We start from the raw sequence: 19,116 nt of genomic DNA, 5'->3' as shown, positions 1-19,116 counted from the left end.
ACTATCACCACACACTAGGTATTAAGCTTCTTAATCACAGGGACAGTATTTTATGCTTCTTTTCACTTCCTACGACACTTAACCTGTAATGAATACATAATATATTAAAAGTTTTTGTCTCGAATGAGGTGAATGAAGCAGGGTCCCTTGTTTCTTCTTTCCTGAAAGGTGCTGCTAAAGTCAGACAGCCCAACTGGTGATGTCTTACTGGATGAAACGCTCAAGCACATCAAAGCAACAGAACCTGCAGAAACTGTCCAAACATGGATAGAACTACTTACTGGTAAGATGATTCAAAATGTGCCCCATACTTGTTTTTAATTCTATCCTTAGAGTTGGGAAAAGTGGTACAGAAGTTCGGGCTGCTGGGTAGGATTCATAGGATTCATAGGATTCACTATTTATCTGTTCTAATGGGAACAAAAGAAGCATAGTTAATTGATACCTAATGTTTTCCAAAGCTTCATCTTACCTTCAGTCACCCCACCCCTATAATCTTTAGCAGTATTCTTGACAAACTTTTTTTGAGATATTTACTGAAATGTAATTTACGTATTGTTTTAGTTTCCTAAGCTGCTCAAGCAAATACCATGCAGTGGGTCAGCTTAAACAATGGGAATTTTTTTTTTTAAGATTTATTTTTTATTTATTTCTCTACCATTTCCCCCACCCCCAGTTGTCTGCTCTCTGTGTCCATTCGCTGTGTGTTCTTCTGTGACCGCTTTTATCCTTAATCAGCGGCACCAGGAATCTGTGTTTCTTTTTGCTCTGTCATCTTGTTGTGTCAGCTCTCCATGTGTGCGGCGCCATTCTTGGGCAGGCTGCACTTTCTTTCGCACTGGGCGGCTCTCCGTACGGGGCACATTCCTTGCACGTGGTGCTCCCCTACACAGAGGACACCCCTGCATGGCATGGCACTCCTTACACGCATCAGCACTGCGCATGGGTCAGCTCCATACGAGTCAAGGAGTCCTGGGGCGGACACCCTATCCATTGAGCCAAGTAAAAGTCCACTTCCCAACAATGGGAATTTATTAGCTTTCAGTTTTGAGGCTAAAAGAAGGTCCAAATCAAGTTGTCAAGGCAGTGCTTTCTCCCTGAAATCATGTTCTGGGACTCCGTGGCTCCTCTGTCACATAGCAAGGCACATGGCAGCTTCTCTTGGTCTCTCCTTTCTCTTCTGGGTTCTGTAGTTCTTGTAGTTTTCTCTTTGTCTGAATTTCACTTTGCATATAAAGGACTCCAGTAATAGGGTTAAGACCCATCCTGGTCGAAGTGGACCACACTTTTTTAACCTTCTTAACTGAAGTAACCTCATCAAAAGGTCCTACTTACAATGGGTCCATGACCACAACAGTGGATTAACTTTAAGAATATGTTGGGAAGCGTATGTGGCTCAATCACTTGGATGCCCGCCTACCACATGGGAGGTCCCGGGTTCGGGTCCTTGTGCCTCCTAAACAAAGACGAGCAGATGCTACCACGAGCTAGACTCTGCCCCTGCTGCAACATGCAGAGGCCACAAGTCAGCATACACAGCCCAAGGGGAAAGGATGTGGCAGACTGTTGGGTACTCCCCTCTCATGTGGGAGGTACCAGGTTCAGTTCCCAGTGCCTCCTGAAGAAGGCAAGCAAACAGTGAGCAGATAGATGAGCAAATCATCTGGGAGAAGGGGGGGGATAAATGAAGAAATAAAGTAAATAAAATCTTTTTTTTAAAAAAAAGAACGTTTTTCTGGGATACATACAGCTTTAAACAACCACATGTACCATACAGTTCACCCATATTTAAAGTGTACTTCAGTGGTTTTTAGTATATTCAGAGTTATACAACCATTATCACAATTTAAGTTTAGAATATTTTTATCAACCCAAAAAGAAACCCCATGTCCATTAAGAATCTGTCTGCATTTTTCCCACCCTCCTCCCCAGCCCTAGCCAACTACGACTCTACTTTATATATCTATTGGTTTACCTATTCTAGGCATTTCATAGAAATGGAATCATATAATATATGGTCTTCATGACCATCTTCTTTTGCTTATCCTGTTTTCAAGGTTCATCCAAGTTGTAGCAGATATCAGTACTTAATTCCTTTTTTTAAAAGGCAAGTTTAAGGGAAGCAGATTTGGCTCAACTGATAGAGCATCTCCCTCCTACATGGGAGATACAGGGTTCAAACCCAGGGCCTCCTGACCCATGTGGTGAGCTGGCCCACATGCAGTTCTGATGGGCATGCCTGCCTGCTTGCCATGCCACGCAGGGGTGTCCCCCACGTAGGGGAGCCCCACGCACAAGGAGTGTGCCCCATAAGGAGAGCTGCCCCACACAAAAAAAGTGCAGCCTGCCCAGGAGTGGCACCACACACATGGAGAGCTGATGCAGCAAGATGGCGCAGCAAAAAGAAACACAGATTCCAGGTGCTGCTCACAAGAATACAAGCAGGCACAGAAGAACACACAGCAAATGACACAGAGAGCAGACAAGTGGGGGGGGGAGGGGAGGGGAGGGGAAGAGAGAAATAAATGAAAAATAAATCTTAAAAAAAAAAGGCAGGTTTGAAAACTTTAATGTAACTGGATCTATGTCATAAGATTTTTAGGGAGACTTCTGGAAGATGAAGGATTAGAGAGAGATAGCACTCATTTCTCTCCCAGAAAAATAGCTAGAGGACAGGAAAAAATGACCTGGGGAAAAAAGTCTTCTGGAGTTTAGGACACTAGGGAAGGCTGCACAACAACCAGAAGAGAGAAGAGCAAAGAAAAAGAATCTTGACAGGAAAACTCTGTGGGTAGACATTGCAGCTGCTGGTACCCATCCCCCAACCCTTGGAGCACACATATTTGAATCTTCCAGCCCCTGGCCAGTGGCTACAGACAAAGGGGTCTGCAAGGGTCCACCTCCCCAGGAAATGGGAGAGAGAGAGGGATGTAGCTTAAGGCTGATTCAGCTTTTGGCCAACAAATTTGTTCTTTTGTGTCCCATGAGTCCTTCCAGTTGCCATTGTTTGCCTTAGGAGCGGCATGGGAAGAAAGCGATCCAGCCCTCTCAAACATCCTCCCTACTGACCAGGACTGGTTGTTGGGGATGCAGAGGGAAATGGACTTAATTTCCTACCTGGGGAAAGAACAGGGACTGGCAACAAAAGTTGGAGAACAGCTTCTGAGAAAGTTTGATTTGCAAGCTTCTGAATAGCCTTGAGGCAGGATCCTCTGTCACATTGTTCTGATCCCTGTTTGAGCTGAGAGGTCTGTTGAAGAGCACCATCTGTGGGGCAGACCAAGGAAGTGCATATGAGGAAATTAAAAAGTAAATAAATGAGAGCTTGTTTTGGGCCTTTACAGCCTTGGAAGTGAGTCTGCAATATATTATTGGGTCCATGGCCCAGATTTGAGCAACTAAATAGGGATGATCCTAAAGCACTAGAACAGTTTGAACCAGGAATCAAAGATCAGCAGTAACACAGAGACTCCCTCCACTCAATGCTTACACAAGAGAGAGAAATTGAGCATAATAGTAAACTCGCCGTCATAATCAGATGATTAAACATCAGCAAAAAATTACAAGCCATATTAAGGAAAAAAGGAGGGTCAAGCAAAGAAATACATCAAAGTCCCAGGTGAGACATAGGGTTTGAGAAAACTAATCAACAGCATTCATACAGATCTCCCAAATCAGATCAATGAGTTGAAATGCTATATGGCTAAAGAGGTAAAGGACATCAAGAAGACACTGAGTTAACACAAAGAAGAATTTGAAAACCTAAATAGAAAAATAACAGAGCTTATGGGAATGAAAGGCACAACGTGTAAAATCAGAAACACATTAGAGGCATATAACAGCAGACGCAGAATAAGAAAAGAAAAAAAAGTGATGCAGAAGACAAGAACAGCTAAAATTGAAGAGACAGAAAAGAATGGAAAAAAATTGAGCAGGAGATCAGAGAATTGAATGATAACATAGGGCACAACAACATGTATGATATGGGAGTTCCAAAAGGAGAAGAGAAGTGGAAGGGATGGATAGTGTATACGAGGAAATAATGGCTGAAAATTTCCCAACTCTCATGAAAGAAATGAATTTACATATCCAAGAAGTACAGCATACTCCAGTCAGAATAAATTGGAGTAGACGTACTTCAACACACTTATGCTGAGAATGTCAGATGCCAAAGATAAAAAGAATATTTTGAAAGCAGCAAGGGAGAAGCAAAACACTATATACATGGGATACCCAGTAAGTCTTAGTGTCGATTTCTCATCAGATACCATGGAGGCAAGAGGATGGTGGTATGATATAATTAGGATACAAAAAGAGAAAAATTGCCAGCCAAGAATTCTTTATCCAGCAAAATTGTACTTCAAGTATGAAGGTGAGTTTAAAGCATTCACAAATAAACAGAAACTAGGAGAGTTCATTAAAATGAATACAGCTTGGTAGGAAGCACTAAAGGGAGCCCTGCATCCCAAAAGGAAAAGACAGGAGAGAGAGGCTTGGAGGAGAGTATAGAAGGGAAGACTATCAGATGGATTACCAGAAGAGTAAAAAGACAGATGAAAATAAGATGTGATATGTGAAAGCCAAAGAATAAAATGGTAGAGTAAATATTGCATTTTCAGTAATTTTGTTGAATGTGAATGGATTAAACTCCCCAGTCAAAAGATCTAGACTGGCAGAATAGATAAAAAAACATGAGCCATCCATATGCTGTCTACAAGAGACTCACCTTAGATCCATGGCTACATAATGGCTGAAAGTGAAATGTTGGGAAATGATATTCCATACAAACAGTAACCAAAAATGAGCAGGGGTAACAATACTAATATATTGGACAAAACAGACTTTAAATTCAAAAAAGTTATGAGAGATACAGAAGGCCATTTTATATATATATATATATATATATATATATATTATTTCTCACTTGTTTATTTAATCATATACAAGTCTTGTAAGAATGCCTGAGGTAATGTGAACACCTGTTTCTCTAATACGTCAAGCATTAAGTACAATGGTTGACTAAAAAGGAGAAAAAATTTAAAAAAATAATAAAAAGTAAAAAAGGAGAGAAGGTCTGTCTATTCAAGATCATTAAGAGTGAAAGCAGGGAAGCGGACTTGGCCCAGTGGTTAGGGCGTCCACCTACCACGTGGGAGGTCGCGATTCAAACCCCGGGCCTCCTTGACTCATGTGGAGCTGGCCTACCCGCAGTGCTGATGCGCGCAAGGAGTGCCCTGCCACGTACGGGTGTCCCCGTGTAGGGGAGCCCCACGCACAAGGAGTGCACCCGTAAGGAGAGCCGCCCAGCGCAAAAGAAAGTTCACCCTACCCAAGAATGGCACTGCCACACACACTCAGAGCTGACACAACAAGATGACGCAACAAAAAGAAACACAGATTCCCATGCCGCTGACAACAACAGAAGTGGACAAAGAAGAACACGCATGCAGCAAATGGAAACAGAGAGCAGACAACGGGACGGGGGAAGGGGTTGGGGGGGAAGGGAAGAGAAATTTTAAAAAAACAAATCTTTAAAAAAAAAAGAGCGAATGCAAACTGGCAAGTATTGTGCAAATAGTTGTCATCAGGTGTTTTTAAGGTGTTCCAGTTAGGTGAGTAAGTACCTGTTCTAAGAGATGTGTATATCACCTTGAATACTCTGCAGCTCACTGCTGTGTGGCAAAATGACAACTGTAGGTGACAAACCCACTTTCTAGATAAGAGTTCCATTTATATTAGATCCATGGAAGCAAGTGCTGTCAAGGAAGTATAGCACCCTCTGCACAACTATTACCACCACTTTCCTTCATGCAGGACTTCAGAGAATGTCAGGTGATATCTAGGAAATACTAAAATCACAATTATTACCACCACTTTCCTTCATGCAGGACTTCAGAGAATGTCAGGTGATATCTAGGAAATACTAAAATCAAATTGAGAGCCTGGAAAGACCTCTTTCAGGGGTTGGGTTGACTTTTGCCTTTAAATCCTTAACATAAGGACCTTTGAAGAGAAAAACATTCATTATTTCTTTTCTTTCTTGAGAGCTGTTTTTTTCCCTCCTCTTTTGAAAGGTTTGCAGTACTTTGCTTCCACCTGAGCCAGAAAACTGTCCATTTCCTTTTGCCGATCCTTTTGTCCGCTCTGAATGGCTGCTTTCAAGTTATTCATCCCTTCATCAAGGCCCAACTCCTTCATTGTCATTTCTGCTTCTTTAGCCTCTTCCTGAGCCCTTCTTTTTCTTGCATTCCTCTTTTGCTTCGATTCTTTGACAAAGGCATTATAGGATGGGACCTCTCCAGTGTCAATGGCTTGCTGAATGATCTTCCTTATTCTGGGTTCCTCTGTGTACTGCACACACAACACAGACTCCATGATCTGGTCCATGTTGCCCTTGAAGTCCAGATAGACCTGTTTAATATCAGCCAGATCTTCTTCAGAACTTTTTTTATGTTTTTTCAAAACCTTGAATGTCCTCTAGACATATCTTTTTGAAGAGTCACCTCCAATACGCTTCCCAGTCCCGGTCTTGGCCGAGCACAGCAGAGTCCTCGTCCACTGTTTCTTGCTCATCATACACTGCTCTCTGCTCTTTGTCACTTAGAACGGAATAGATTTTCCCGAGGATCTGGAAGCGGCAGGTGGCATCCTCCTTGTCACCTTCGCCCACCCGGTCTGGATGCACGAGCAGGGACACCTTGTGGTAGCCGCGTCCTATCTCGCTGTCCGAGACCTCGCACCACACGCCCAGCACTCGGTAGAGGTCGGCTGTGCCGAATACTTCCCCACACACTTCCAGCAGCCCCATGCTGGGCACTGGGCCACAGCCGGCGGGGCTTCCACAAAAACAGCGGGTTGCTGCAGCCCCGGCTAGGAAACCACACTGCTTCCTTTTCCCCATATATTAATAAAAGGGCCAATCCACCAGGAAGAAGTTAGGTCATATCTATGCACCTAACCAGGGTGCCCAAAAATACATGAGGCAAACTCTGGCAAAACTGAAGGGAGAAGTAGACATCTCTACAATAATAGTTGGAAATTTCAACACACCATTCACATCATTATATAGAACAACCACACAGAAAATCAACGAGGAAACAGAGGACTTGAACAATATGATAAATGAGATCAACCTAACAGACATACACAAAATGTTGCATCACAAATCAGCAGGTTATACATTCTTCTCAAGTGCTCATGGCTCGCTCTTCAGGATAGACCAAATGTTGGGTCACAAAGCAGGTCTCAATAAATATAAAAAAGACTGAAAGTATACAGAGCACTTTCTCAGATCATAGTGGAATGATGCTGAAAATCAGTAATAAGCAGGAAAAGGGAAAATTTGCAAATATATGGAAACAAAACATTTATTTTACTTCTTAACAATCAGTGGGTCAAAGAAGAAATTGTAAAAGAAATTACTAAATATCTTGAGATGAATGAAAACGAGAATACAGCTTATCAAAACTTGTGGGATGGAGGCGTTCAACAGAATCCAACATCTTTTCTTGATGAAAACACTTAGAAAGAAAGGCAAGTTCCTCAACATGATAAAGGGCATGTAAGAAAAACCCACAGCCAACATCATACTCAATGGGGAAAAGGTGAAAGCTCTCCCTAAGATCAGGAACAAGACAAGGACACCCACTGTCACTGCTGTTATTCACCAATGTACTAGAAGTTCTAGCTAGAACATTAGACAAAAAAAAAAAAGCATCCAAATAGGAAAAGAGGAAGTAAAACTCTCACTATTCACAGTTGATATGACCCTATGTTTAGAAAATTCCAAAATACCACAAAGGTTCTCAAGCTAATAAACAAGTTCAGCAAATTGGCAGGATACATGGTCAACATGCAAAACTCAGTAATGTTTCTTCTATACATTAATATTGAACAATCTGAGGAGGAAATCAGAAAAAAAATTCCATACACAATAGCAACAAAAAGACTCAAATACATAGTATTCAATTTAACCAAAAATGTAAAGGGCCTTTATTCAGAAAACTACAAAACGCTAGTAAAAGAAATCAAGGAAGACCTAAGCAAATGGAAAGACATTCTGTGTTCATGGATTGGAAGACTAAACATTGAGAAGATATCAGTTCTACCCAAACTGATTCAATGCAATACCAATAAAAATTCCAACAGCCTACTTTACAGAAATAGAAAAGGCAATTACCAAACTTATTTGGAAAGGAAAGGGTACCCAAATAGCCAACAGCATCCTAAAAAAGAAGAGCAATATGGGAGGAATTTCACTCCCTGACCTTGAAACATATTACAAAGCTACAGGGGCCAAAACAGCATGGCATTGGCATAAAGGTAGATACATTGATCAATGGAATAGAATTGAGAGTGGAGAAAAGACCCTCACCTTTACAGCCAACTGTTTTTTGACAAATCTACTAAGTTCACTTTAATGAAACAAAACAATCTCTTCAACAGATAGTGCTGGGAGAACTGGATATCCATAACCAAGGTGAAAGAGGACCCCTATCTCACTCCCTGTACAAGAATCAACTCAAAATGGATCAAAGACCTAAATATAAAAGAACCATAAAACTACTGGAAGATAATGTAGAGAAACATCTTCAAGATCTTGTGATTAGTGGTGGTTTCTTGGATCAGGCACCAAAAGCTTGAGCAACAAAAGAGAAAAATAGGACCTCCTCAAAATGAAACAGTTTTGCACCCCACAAGACTTTGTCAAAAGGGTAAAAAGACAGCTGACTCAATGGGAGAAAATATTTGGAGATCACATATCTGATAAGCGTTTAATATCCATGATATATAAAGAGATGCTGCAAATCAACAATAAAAAGACAAATGACCTGATGGGCAAAAGACTTGAATAGACATATGTCCAAAGAAGAAATGCAAATGGCAAAAAAAAAAAAAAACAACACATGAAAAAATGTGCAACATCACAATCGATTAGGGAAATTCAAATCAAAGCTACAATGAGATATCATTTCACACCTATTAGAATGGCCACTATTAAAAAGATGGAAAACTGCAAGTGTTAGAGAGGGTGTGGAGTGATAGGAACACTTATTCACTGTTGGTAGGAATGTAGAATGGTACAGCCACTTTGGAGGACTGTTTAGCAGTTCATGAGGAAGTTGAATATAGATTTGCCATGGGACCCAGCAATACCACTACTAGATGTATACCCAGAAGAACTGAGAATAGTGATATGGACATCTGCGTAACAGTGTTCATAGTGGCATTATTCACATCGCCAAAAGGTGGAAACAACCCAGGTGTCATTTATCAATCAATGAATGGATAAACAAATTATGATGTATACATGTGATGGAATATTATTCAGCTGCAAGACAACATAGGGGAACCTGGAGGACTTTATGTTGAGTGAAGCAAGCCAGACACAAAAGCACAAATACTGTGTGAATGTGCTATTATGAATGAAATATACTGATTAAACTCCTGAAGTTAATAACTAGAATATATTTGCTAGAAAATAGAATGAGATTAAACAATATAAAGCTTAGCTTTAATCTGTGCAGAACTGGTAAAAAAAAGGTTGTTTGTAAATCTTTGGAAATGGATAAAAATGGTGAAAGAACATCATAGTGTTTGTAACTAGCAGTGATAATATATGAGTATGATAGTGGTTAAAAGGCAAAGTCTAAGGTCATGTATATTGCTAGAAGGAAAGTAAAAAATGTATGATGGTACTGTATAACATAGTGAAACTTGTGAAATATGAGTATGGGTAAGATTGCATATATGACTGTTTTTCTTTGATCAGAACAAATGTACATTAATGTTACAAGGTGTTAATATCAGGCAAAAATACAACCAAAGCAAACTATGAACAGCAGTGTATAGAATATATTCATAGTCTTCTGTTAGGGGTAAAAAAAAAAAAAAGGAAATATACTAAGTGAAAGAAACTAGACGAAGTACTACATATTGTTTGACTCCATCTATGCAAAATATAAATACAAATAAATTAGACAAATAGAATAGCAGCTATATCGGCAGGGAAAGGGTAGAGAGATTGAGAGGTGATTATAAGGAGTAGTTTTTGTCTGTTTTTATTATTATTATTGGAGTAATGAAAATAAGATTGAAGTGATGAATGCATCACTCTTATTATACCAGATACCATTGATTGTACATTTAGGATTGCTTGTATGCTTTTTGAATGTGTATCAATAAAATTTTTTTAAATGTTCAGAATCTTCCACAGGGTGCCTTGAGGTCACAGCAAATATCATCTTCTGGAACAGGTTTTTTATTTAATCAAATTGTTATGGAGATAATTGTAGATTCTCTTTCAGTTGTAAGAAATAATACCAAGGGGAGCAGATGTGGCTCAAGCTATTGAGCGCCTGCTTCCCACATGGGAGGTCCTGGGTTTGGCCCCCAGTGCCTGCTGAAAACAAAAACAAACAACAAGCAAACAAAAAAAACAAACCAAGTCAGGGGAGCTGATGTGTCTCAGTGGTTGAGTGTTGGCTTCCTACATAAGAGGTTCCAGGTTCAATCCTGTCTCAGGTACCTGAAAAAAAACAAACCAGGCAACAAAAAGAAAGAATACAGAGAGATCCTGCGTATGCTTTGTCCACAGTCCCCCAATGGTAATTTTTTGTTAAACTCTGGTATAATATCACAAGCAGAATATTAACATTGATACCATCCACCAATCTTATTAACAAGTTTTAACTTGATTGGTTTTATTGCCAAATAATATTCCTTTGTAACATATTTAAAGATATGCGATATGAATCATATGTAAAGATATACCCCATTTATCTATCTATATATCAGTTGATGGACATTTGTATTGCTTCCACTTGGGCTGTTATGAGTAATGCTACTGTAAACATTAACGTACAAGTTTTTGTGGGAACATGTTTTAATTTCTTCTGGATATTTAGCTAGGAGTGGAATTTCTGGGTCATATGGTACCTCATGGATTAACATTTTTAGGAAACTTATCATCTCTTTCTGGCTTGTCACTAGGACCTACTTCAGATGTTATTTTTGTCACTCCATTATCACCCCATGCTACATTTTTTAATTCTTGAGGACAAGCCTCTTTTCCAAAGTGGCTCCACCATTTTACATTCCTGTCAGTAATGTACAGGTTTCCATTTTCCCCACATCCTTAATGACACTTGTTGCTGTCTGTTATTTTAACCATCCTAGTGGGTGTGAAGTGGTTTCCCTGTGCATGTGTGTGGGTATAATTGTATTTAGTTACATATATGCAAAAAAAAAATTGCTATTTCTCCCTTGAATTCTGTCAGTTTTTCTTCATATATTTTGTGGTAGGGCTCTGTTGTTTGTTGCATTTCTGTTTATAATTATTAGATCTTTCTGAGGAATTGCTCCTTTTTATTATTTTGAAATGTCCCTTTTCACCTCTAGTAACAGTTTTTGTTTTAAAGCCTACTTTGTCTGGTATTAATATAGCCACTTCAGCTCCCTTACAGTAGCTGTTTGTATGCTATATCTTTTTTCATCCTTTTAGTTTCAACCTATTTGTATTTTATAATCAAAAGTGTGTCTCCTGCAGACTGTTATGTAGTTAGTTGGAGCTTGTTTTTTATTCACTCTGACAGTCTCTGTCTTTTGCTTCAATTGTTTAATATTACTATTGATATGGTTGAATTTACCTATGTCATGTCATTTTGTTTCTCATTTACTTCCTTCTGTTGTATTAACTATTTCCTAATATAACATAATTCCTTAAATGAGTTTTAAATTAATTTTTGTATATTTTCCTAGTATTTGCTCTTGGACTTACCATATATATCTTACTAAAATCTACTCAAGATTTATACTAAACTTAATTCCAGTAAATTTTTACTCCTATATAGCTTCATTTCCTCTCTTCTTTTTTTGTTAGTTAATTATATTAATATTGTTATATGTATGGCATCTATATGTCAAAAACCTGTTAATGGATTATTATAGTTATTATTTAACTGAGAGAAGAAAGGAGGACAGTATGTTTTTGTGGTTTGTTATATTAACCTTCTTTTATTTTTTTTTAAGATTTATTTATTTCTCTCCCTTTTTCCCCCCTCCCCAGTTGCCTTCTGTGTCTATTTGCTGCATGTTCTTTGTCCGCTTCTGTTGTTGTCAGCGGCATAGGAATTTGTGTTTCTTTTTGTTACGTCATCTTGTTATGTCAGCTCTCCATGTGTGCAGCACCATTCCTGGGCAGGCTGAACTTTCTTTCGCGCTGGGCGGCTCTTCCTATGGGGTTCACTCCTTGTGTGTGGGGCTCCCCTGCGTAGGGGACACCCCTGCGTGGCACAGCACTCCTTGAGCGCATCAGCACTGCGCATGGGCCAGCTCCACACGGGTCAAGGAGGCCCAGGATTTGAACAGCGGCCCTCCCATGCGGTAGACGGACGCCCTAACCACTGGCACAACACTCCTTGCGCGCATCAGCACTGTGCATGGGCCAGCTCCACACCGGTCAAGGAGGCCTGGGGTTTGAACCACAGACCTCCTATGTGGTAGACGGACCCCCTAACCACTGGGCCAAAAGTCCACTTCCCTATTAACCTTTATTCGTTTCTGGCTTTCCTCATTTCTTCCTGTGGATTTGAGTTGCCATCTGGTACCATTTCCTTATTCCAGTACAGCTTTATTCCCATCCCCCTCCTTTGTGCTGTTATTGTCAAGTATGTTACATTTATACGTTATACACATAACAAAACAAAACTATAAATATTGCATTATGTAATTTTTAAATCAGTTAACAGATGAAATATTTAATAATGCTACTGTCTTTTACCATTACCTACATAATTACTTTTACTGGCACTCTTTGTTCTTTCATGTGGATTCACATTACTCTCTGATGTCACTTGCTTTCAGCCTGAAGAACTTCCTTTTAGTATATTTCTTTTAAGGCAGGTCTGCTGGAAATGAACTATCTTGGCTTTTGGTTATCTAGAAATATCTTTATTTTGTCTTCTTTTTTTTTTCTGCCTTCATTTTTGAAAAGTAGTTTGCTAGATAGAAGATTCTTGGTTGTCTCAGTATTGCCAGGCTGCTTTGACAAATACCACACAAAATGGTTTTGGCTCAAACAATGGGAATTTTTGGCTCATGGTTTTGAGGTTAGGAAAAGTCCAAAATCAAGGTGTCAGCTAGGTGCTGCTTTTTCCCCAGAGTTGTAACATTCTCTTGCTGGCGACTAGTGATCCCTGGAGTTCTTTGACCTATATCCCTGCCGCACATCTCATGGTGATGTCCTCTCCTTATTCTTCCAGGTCCCATTGACTTCTGGCCTCTGGCTCTTCCCCTTGGCTTTGTCCTTCTATATCTGAATTTATTTTGCTTGTAAAGGACTCCAGGGAAGCAGATGTGGCTCAACTGATGACTGTTCGCCTACCATATAGGAGGTCCAGGGTTCAAACCCAGGGCATACTGGCCCATGTGGTAAGCTGGTGCATGTGCAGTGCTGCCATGCTCAAGGAGTGCTGTGCCATGCAGGGGTGTCCCCCATGTAGAGGAGCCCCACGCACAAGGAGGGTGCCCCACAAGGAGAGCCGCCCCACACGAAAAAAGTGCAGCCTGCCCAGGAGTGACACCGCACACACAGAGAGCCGATGCAGCAGGATGATGCAACAAAAAGAGACACAGATTCCTGGTGCCACTGAGAATGCAAGTGGACACAGAAGAACACACAGCGAATGGACACAGAGCAGACACGGGGGTGTGGAGGGGGGCGGGGTGAGAAATAAATAAAAATAAATCTTTTTAAAAAATAAAGGACTCCAGGGAAGCAGATGTGGCTCAAGTGATTGGGCTCCTGTCTACCATATAGGAGGTCTAGGGTTCAATTCCCAGGCCCTCCTGGTGAAGGCAAGCTGGCCCATGTAGTGAGCTGGCCCATGCAGAGTGCTGCCCTGAGTAGAGAGCTGGCCCGCGCGGTGTGCTGACCTGTACAGGAGTGCTGGCCCACACGGAGAGCTGGCACAGCAAGATGACACAACAAAAAGAGACACAGAGACAATAAGAGACTCAGCAGACCAGGGAACTGAGGTAGCACGAGATTAAGCACCTCTCTCCCACTCTGTAAGGTCCCCGGTGCTGCCTAAAGAAAAGACAAGCAGACACTGAAGAACACACGGCAAATAGACACAGAAAGCAGACAGCGAACACAAAACGAGGAGGGGTAGGGAGAAATAAATAAATCTTTAAAAAAATTAATAAATTTTAAAAAGGACTCCTGTATTCTGAATTAAGGCCCACCCTCACTCATTTGGGCCACACCTTAATTAAAAATAACATCTTCAAGAAGTTCTATTTACAGTGGGTTCACTCTCACAGGAATGCAAATTAAGATTAAGAAAATGTCTTTATTGGGGTACATAATTCAATCTACTGTATTGGTTGGAAGTTTTTTAATTTGATCACTCTGAATAAATCATCCCACTGGTTTCAAGCCTCCATTATTTCTGATAGGAAAATAGCTTTTAATTTTATTGGAGTTTATTTTAAGTGATGAACTGTTTTTCTTACTGCTTTCATGGTTTTCCCTTTATCTTTGGTTTTCTCCTTTTAACTATGACATGTCTGGATATGGATCTCTTTGCGTTTATCCTACTTCAAGTTTATTGAGCTTCTTGGATATGTAGATCAATATTTTTAAATCTAATTTGGGAAGTTTTCAGCCATTATTTTCTCCAATACTTTTTCTGCGCCTTTCTTTCCTTTCATTTCACTACTCCCATTATATGAACTTTGGTCTGCTTAATGTTATCTCACATTTCTCTAAGGCTCTGTTCTTTTTTCTTCATTCTTTTTTCTCTCTGTTCTTCAGATTATATAATTTCTATTGATTTCTCTTCAAGTTCCCTGATTCTTCTGCCAGCTTATATCTGCTCTTAATTCCCTCCAGTGAATTTTCATTTTGGTTATTGTAGTTATCAACTGCAGGATTTCCATTTAGGTTTTTTTGTTTTGTTTTGTTTTGTTTTGTTGTTTTTAAGATTTCTGTCTTTCTTGGTATTCTCTATTTGGTGAGTCATAATTTCCCTTAGTTCCTTGAATATATTTTTAATAGCTGCTTTAGAATCATTGTCTGCTAAATCGAACATCTGGGTCTCCTTAAAGGCAGTTCTATTGCTTGCTTTTTTTCAAATGGGTTACACTTTAATGTTTCTTTGCATGTTTCATAATTTTTGTTGAAAACTGGATATTATAGATAATATAGTGTCGCAACTCTGGTTACTCTTTCCTACCCCAGTGGTTGATGTTGCTGTGGTTTGCTTTTTTCTTTGTTTAGTTACTCGGCATAAGTAACTCTGGTCTATATCCCCTGCAGTATACAGCCTCTGATAACCCCTGCTCAAATGTTTTTCCCTTGTGTTTATCTTTCATTAGCCTAGTTCCCTATAGGTTGCCTCTGGGATAGCATAAGCCACTTATTGGCCAAAGGTTACACTTCTACCCTTTGGCCGGTTAGAGTTTCACCCTTTACTCTTGGGTTTGAGTATGGCTTTGAGGCTGCTATCACAATTCAGAGAGTTTACATTTTTGCCCCACGTTCAGCCAGGGACTTGTAGCTTGAAAGTTCCCCCTCTAATTGCTCTTGAGAGAGTACAGCCTTGGATATGTACATGGTCTTCCAGACTACCTGAGTTGTATGACTGATTTTATTTTTAAGCCCCTAGATTAGTGTAGCTTATTGTTTAGCTAGTGTTTGGTCAGAGGTTATGATTAAGCCCATTTTGCCTCACTTTGTTGATCAATCTTTGTGTGGTCTGGGGCCTCTTTCAGGTCTGCCCCACATCCTGCTCTGATTGTTCCAGTGCATGCACAGAGCTTTCCTGACCCCCAGAAGTGACTCTGATCCTGAGGGGACTTTTCTTGGCTTTCTCTTTCTCTGGTTTTCTCTGTTAAGCTGATAGCTGCTTTGCCATTTGACTGCTACCAGTATCATGCAGCTGCAAGCACACTCCTAATTGCCTTCCACCAAGATCTCCATTGTTCTCAACAACACCCTAGGCACTACTCCACACTCTCCTAGATAGTCAATCCTGTCAGACGGAGCTGCAGAGTTCTTCACCTTTCAGGCCTGCAGCCCCTCTTGGGCCAAGAGCTGGGAGTGAAGACAGTGGCCTCTTTCTCCCGAGTGATATTTCCTACTCTGTGAGTGGGCACAGGAGGATGGGAGGAGTCACGGTAGCCCCAGGGCTTCTTGGCCTGCCCCTTCCAGTGTAGAACCTCTTCTGCTCTATGAGAAGATGGGGCGATATTCTTGGCCTCCCATGACTGGAGTAGACCTTGTGTCCTACAAGTCGGGGTTAAGTAAAGGAAGGGAGCCTGGAATAAAACTTTTGTAATATGGAGTAGAAAACATCCAAGAGAGACTGGTATCCTGAAAAGATTTTTAAAATTTCAAGAATGGTTAACAGTGTCATAAAGAAGTCATGTAGAATAAGGACAAAAATGAAGTCCATAAACTCTGACAATATTGAAGTCCTTGGTGACATTTTTTGAACCTGGTATAGTGAGAAATATAGTTCGAGTCAAAACCAGACTATAAAGAGCTGAAGAGTAAATGGATTAGGAAAGAATGGAGACTATCCTTTTTAAAAAAAAAAAAAAAACTATTCATGATTCTAAATAACTAGTTTACTTTTTTTCACTTTGTTTTCCTCTTTCTGTCCATTAAATCCTATTTCTTTTCCCCATAGGTGAGACCTGGAACCCCTTCAAATTACAGTACCAACTGAGGAATGTACGAGAACGAATTGCAAAAAACCTCGTAGAGAAGGGTATTCTAACTACTGAGAAGCAGAATTTTCTGCTATTTGACATGACTACTCATCCAGTGACGAATACCACAGAGAAGCAGCGACTAGTGAAAAAACTTCAAGATAGTGTTCTAGAGCGATGGGTGAATGACCCTCTGCGTATGGACAAGCGAACTCTGGCCCTCCTGGTACTAGCCCATTCCTCCGACGTGCTAGAGAATGTCTTCTCCTCGCTGACAGATGAAAAGTATGATGTGGCAATGAATCGAGCCAAGGACCTGGTAGAACTGGACCCTGAAGTGGAGGGCACAAAGCACAGTGCCACAGAGATGATCTGGGCTGTTCTGGCAGCCTTCAATAAAGCCTAAAGCCAGCAGGTGGCTTTCTTCTTTGCCCCTGCTGGCTGATGGACTGTCAGAGACCCCATCACTGGTTCTTGTGTGATGAGATATTTTTGCATCATTTTTTTTCCTTCTCTTGAATCAGACTCATGATGTGGGGAGAGCAATATCAGGGCTTGTCCAAAGACCTTGATTAACAGATTTTATTTCTCTCTAAATTTCCATTGTAGGGGGGCTACACTGGGTGAACTACACACACCCAATGAATATTTTCTCCCATTTCTTGGCTTAGTTTCATCCAGTGTGCTTTTGGATAAGCAGAAATATCTCAGTGGGGTTTGGACTTCTCCACTCACAAAATGTGAATGAGATGAAGCACAAACCATTTATTTCATTTTTTAAAGTTTGTTTTCTATCTAAAATACGTGGCTCTTTCAAAGCCTTTGTCTCTGACTCTACTAAGTAATGTAGCTTTTTGAAATTTTTTCCTTTGAATAAGGAGCAACAGGAAAAATAACTAATTTTTGGAGGAGATGGTTTCTGGGATTGTGGTTTTCTCATCTTTCCTTTTTTAACATAATGAAAATGTCCCAGATTTGATTACCTAATTTTCAAAGCTCTAGAACCAGAAATATAGTCACTACTCCTCCTTATCCCTCATTTATCAGGACAAAAGTCTAAATGACTAAAAAAATCTAAAAGTAAAAATATCTCTTAACTCCTTTATGCATCATCATAGAATGTGTGAAGGAGGGAGGTGGCATGAGAATTTCCTCTATGACTGTCCTGTTTCCTCCAGATCACTTTCAGTGTCTGCTCTGAATTGAGGAAGCTGGAAATTTCAGTTGCTGAAAAGCAGCAATCAGCACCCCTCGTCCAGACAGTATATCTGAACTCCTGATATTATTATTCACTATTTTTGGCTTCTCACATTAATTGAGAAATGCTATCTGTATTTAAGAGTTCTGGAGATAGTTTTGTCTGTACTTATCCACAGATACTCTCCTAGTCATCAGTCTTGAATGAACACAATCCTTTTTTTGGCCAAATTTCTAAAAAGTTTTTCACCTCAGCCATAAAGGCAGAGAGAAGTTTTAAGAAAGACCTTATTAAAAGTATACTGATTTAAAAAAAAACAGTATTTGGGGATATAAAGAGGATAGGCTTTATGTTTTGGTGTTACTTTTAATGGATCCTGTCTCTTGACCATTAAAGAAAAACAGGCTATCAAGGGGCTAATATAGATTACCCAGACCTGATCTGATCTTTCTTATCAGAAATAATTAAATGATTATAACTTTATCTCCTCCCCAACCCTACTTAGTCCCACAAATATTCCCCAACTTAATTTAAGATTTTGTTTGTTTTCACTTCAGGTATCTCTTCAGTGACTAAGGATACATTTTGTAATGTGGAATATATTGTAAATGTGAGGCTGAATAGAGCTCCACTCTGGCTTTCCAAAAGTACAAAAAGCCCATTTGTGTGTTGTTGCTACCTGATTTAGCTTTTTTTTCCCCCCTATTTGAATAATTCAGTATGACTTGAAACCAGGTTTTCCTGTGGAAAGTTTCATCTTGATTGGGGAGTAGAAGGTGAGTTCTTTCTTGCAACTCTTGGTCAGTGTTTATTTTTATATTGTATCCCAATATGACAAAGATGTCTTCATTTTGAATCTGCGTAGTGTTCACTGCCAAACACCTTCTCATTTAATGCATATAGCCATCACTTCTGTATAATAAAGATCAATTCTTGGCTCTCGGGTTCTCTGTGCACAGCTTTGAAACTTCATTTATTTTATTTGGAAATAAGAGCTTCCTGCACAAGGCCAAAGGCCAGTAACACCTCCCCTCTTCACTAGCATGCCAGCCCGTGTTTCATCCAGTGTGGAAAATTAGGGGAATGCAAATATTAAAACTGTAACATGTATAGGCTGGGGACCAGGGTACATCAAGGCTAAATACCCCCAGCTAATGTAAAATCTGAATATGTCCCCAAATCGATCAAAATAGCAATTA

General features: G+C 40.0%; 1 protein-coding gene and 1 pseudogene across 3 annotated transcripts in view; one reads left to right on the top strand and one right to left on the bottom strand.

Annotated features, from left to right (window-relative positions):
* Nucleotides 1-18,862, top strand: part of GOLPH3L (golgi phosphoprotein 3 like) — an 89,662-nt gene extending 70,800 nt beyond the window's left edge. For all 3 annotated transcript variants that reach the window (XM_004461597.5, XM_058275312.2, XM_058275311.2), the window contains 2 exons: nucleotides 169-283; nucleotides 16,698-18,862. In XM_004461597.5, the coding sequence (XP_004461654.1) occupies nucleotides 169-283; nucleotides 16,698-17,125 (543 nt within the window). In that variant the 3' untranslated portion in view covers nucleotides 17,126-18,862. The remainder of the gene's footprint in view (nucleotides 1-168; nucleotides 284-16,697) is intronic.
* On the bottom strand, nucleotides 6,025-6,808 carry LOC101442622 (dnaJ homolog subfamily C member 9 pseudogene; annotated as a pseudogene).
* Nucleotides 18,863-19,116: the final 254 nt, after the last annotated feature.

Source organism: Dasypus novemcinctus, chromosome 13 (assembly GCF_030445035.2).
Source record: "Dasypus novemcinctus isolate mDasNov1 chromosome 13, mDasNov1.1.hap2, whole genome shotgun sequence".
NCBI lineage: Eukaryota > Metazoa > Chordata > Mammalia > Cingulata > Dasypodidae > Dasypus > Dasypus novemcinctus.
Note: the sequence above shows the minus strand (reverse complement) of the source record. Positions and strands in the feature narration are given on the sequence as shown.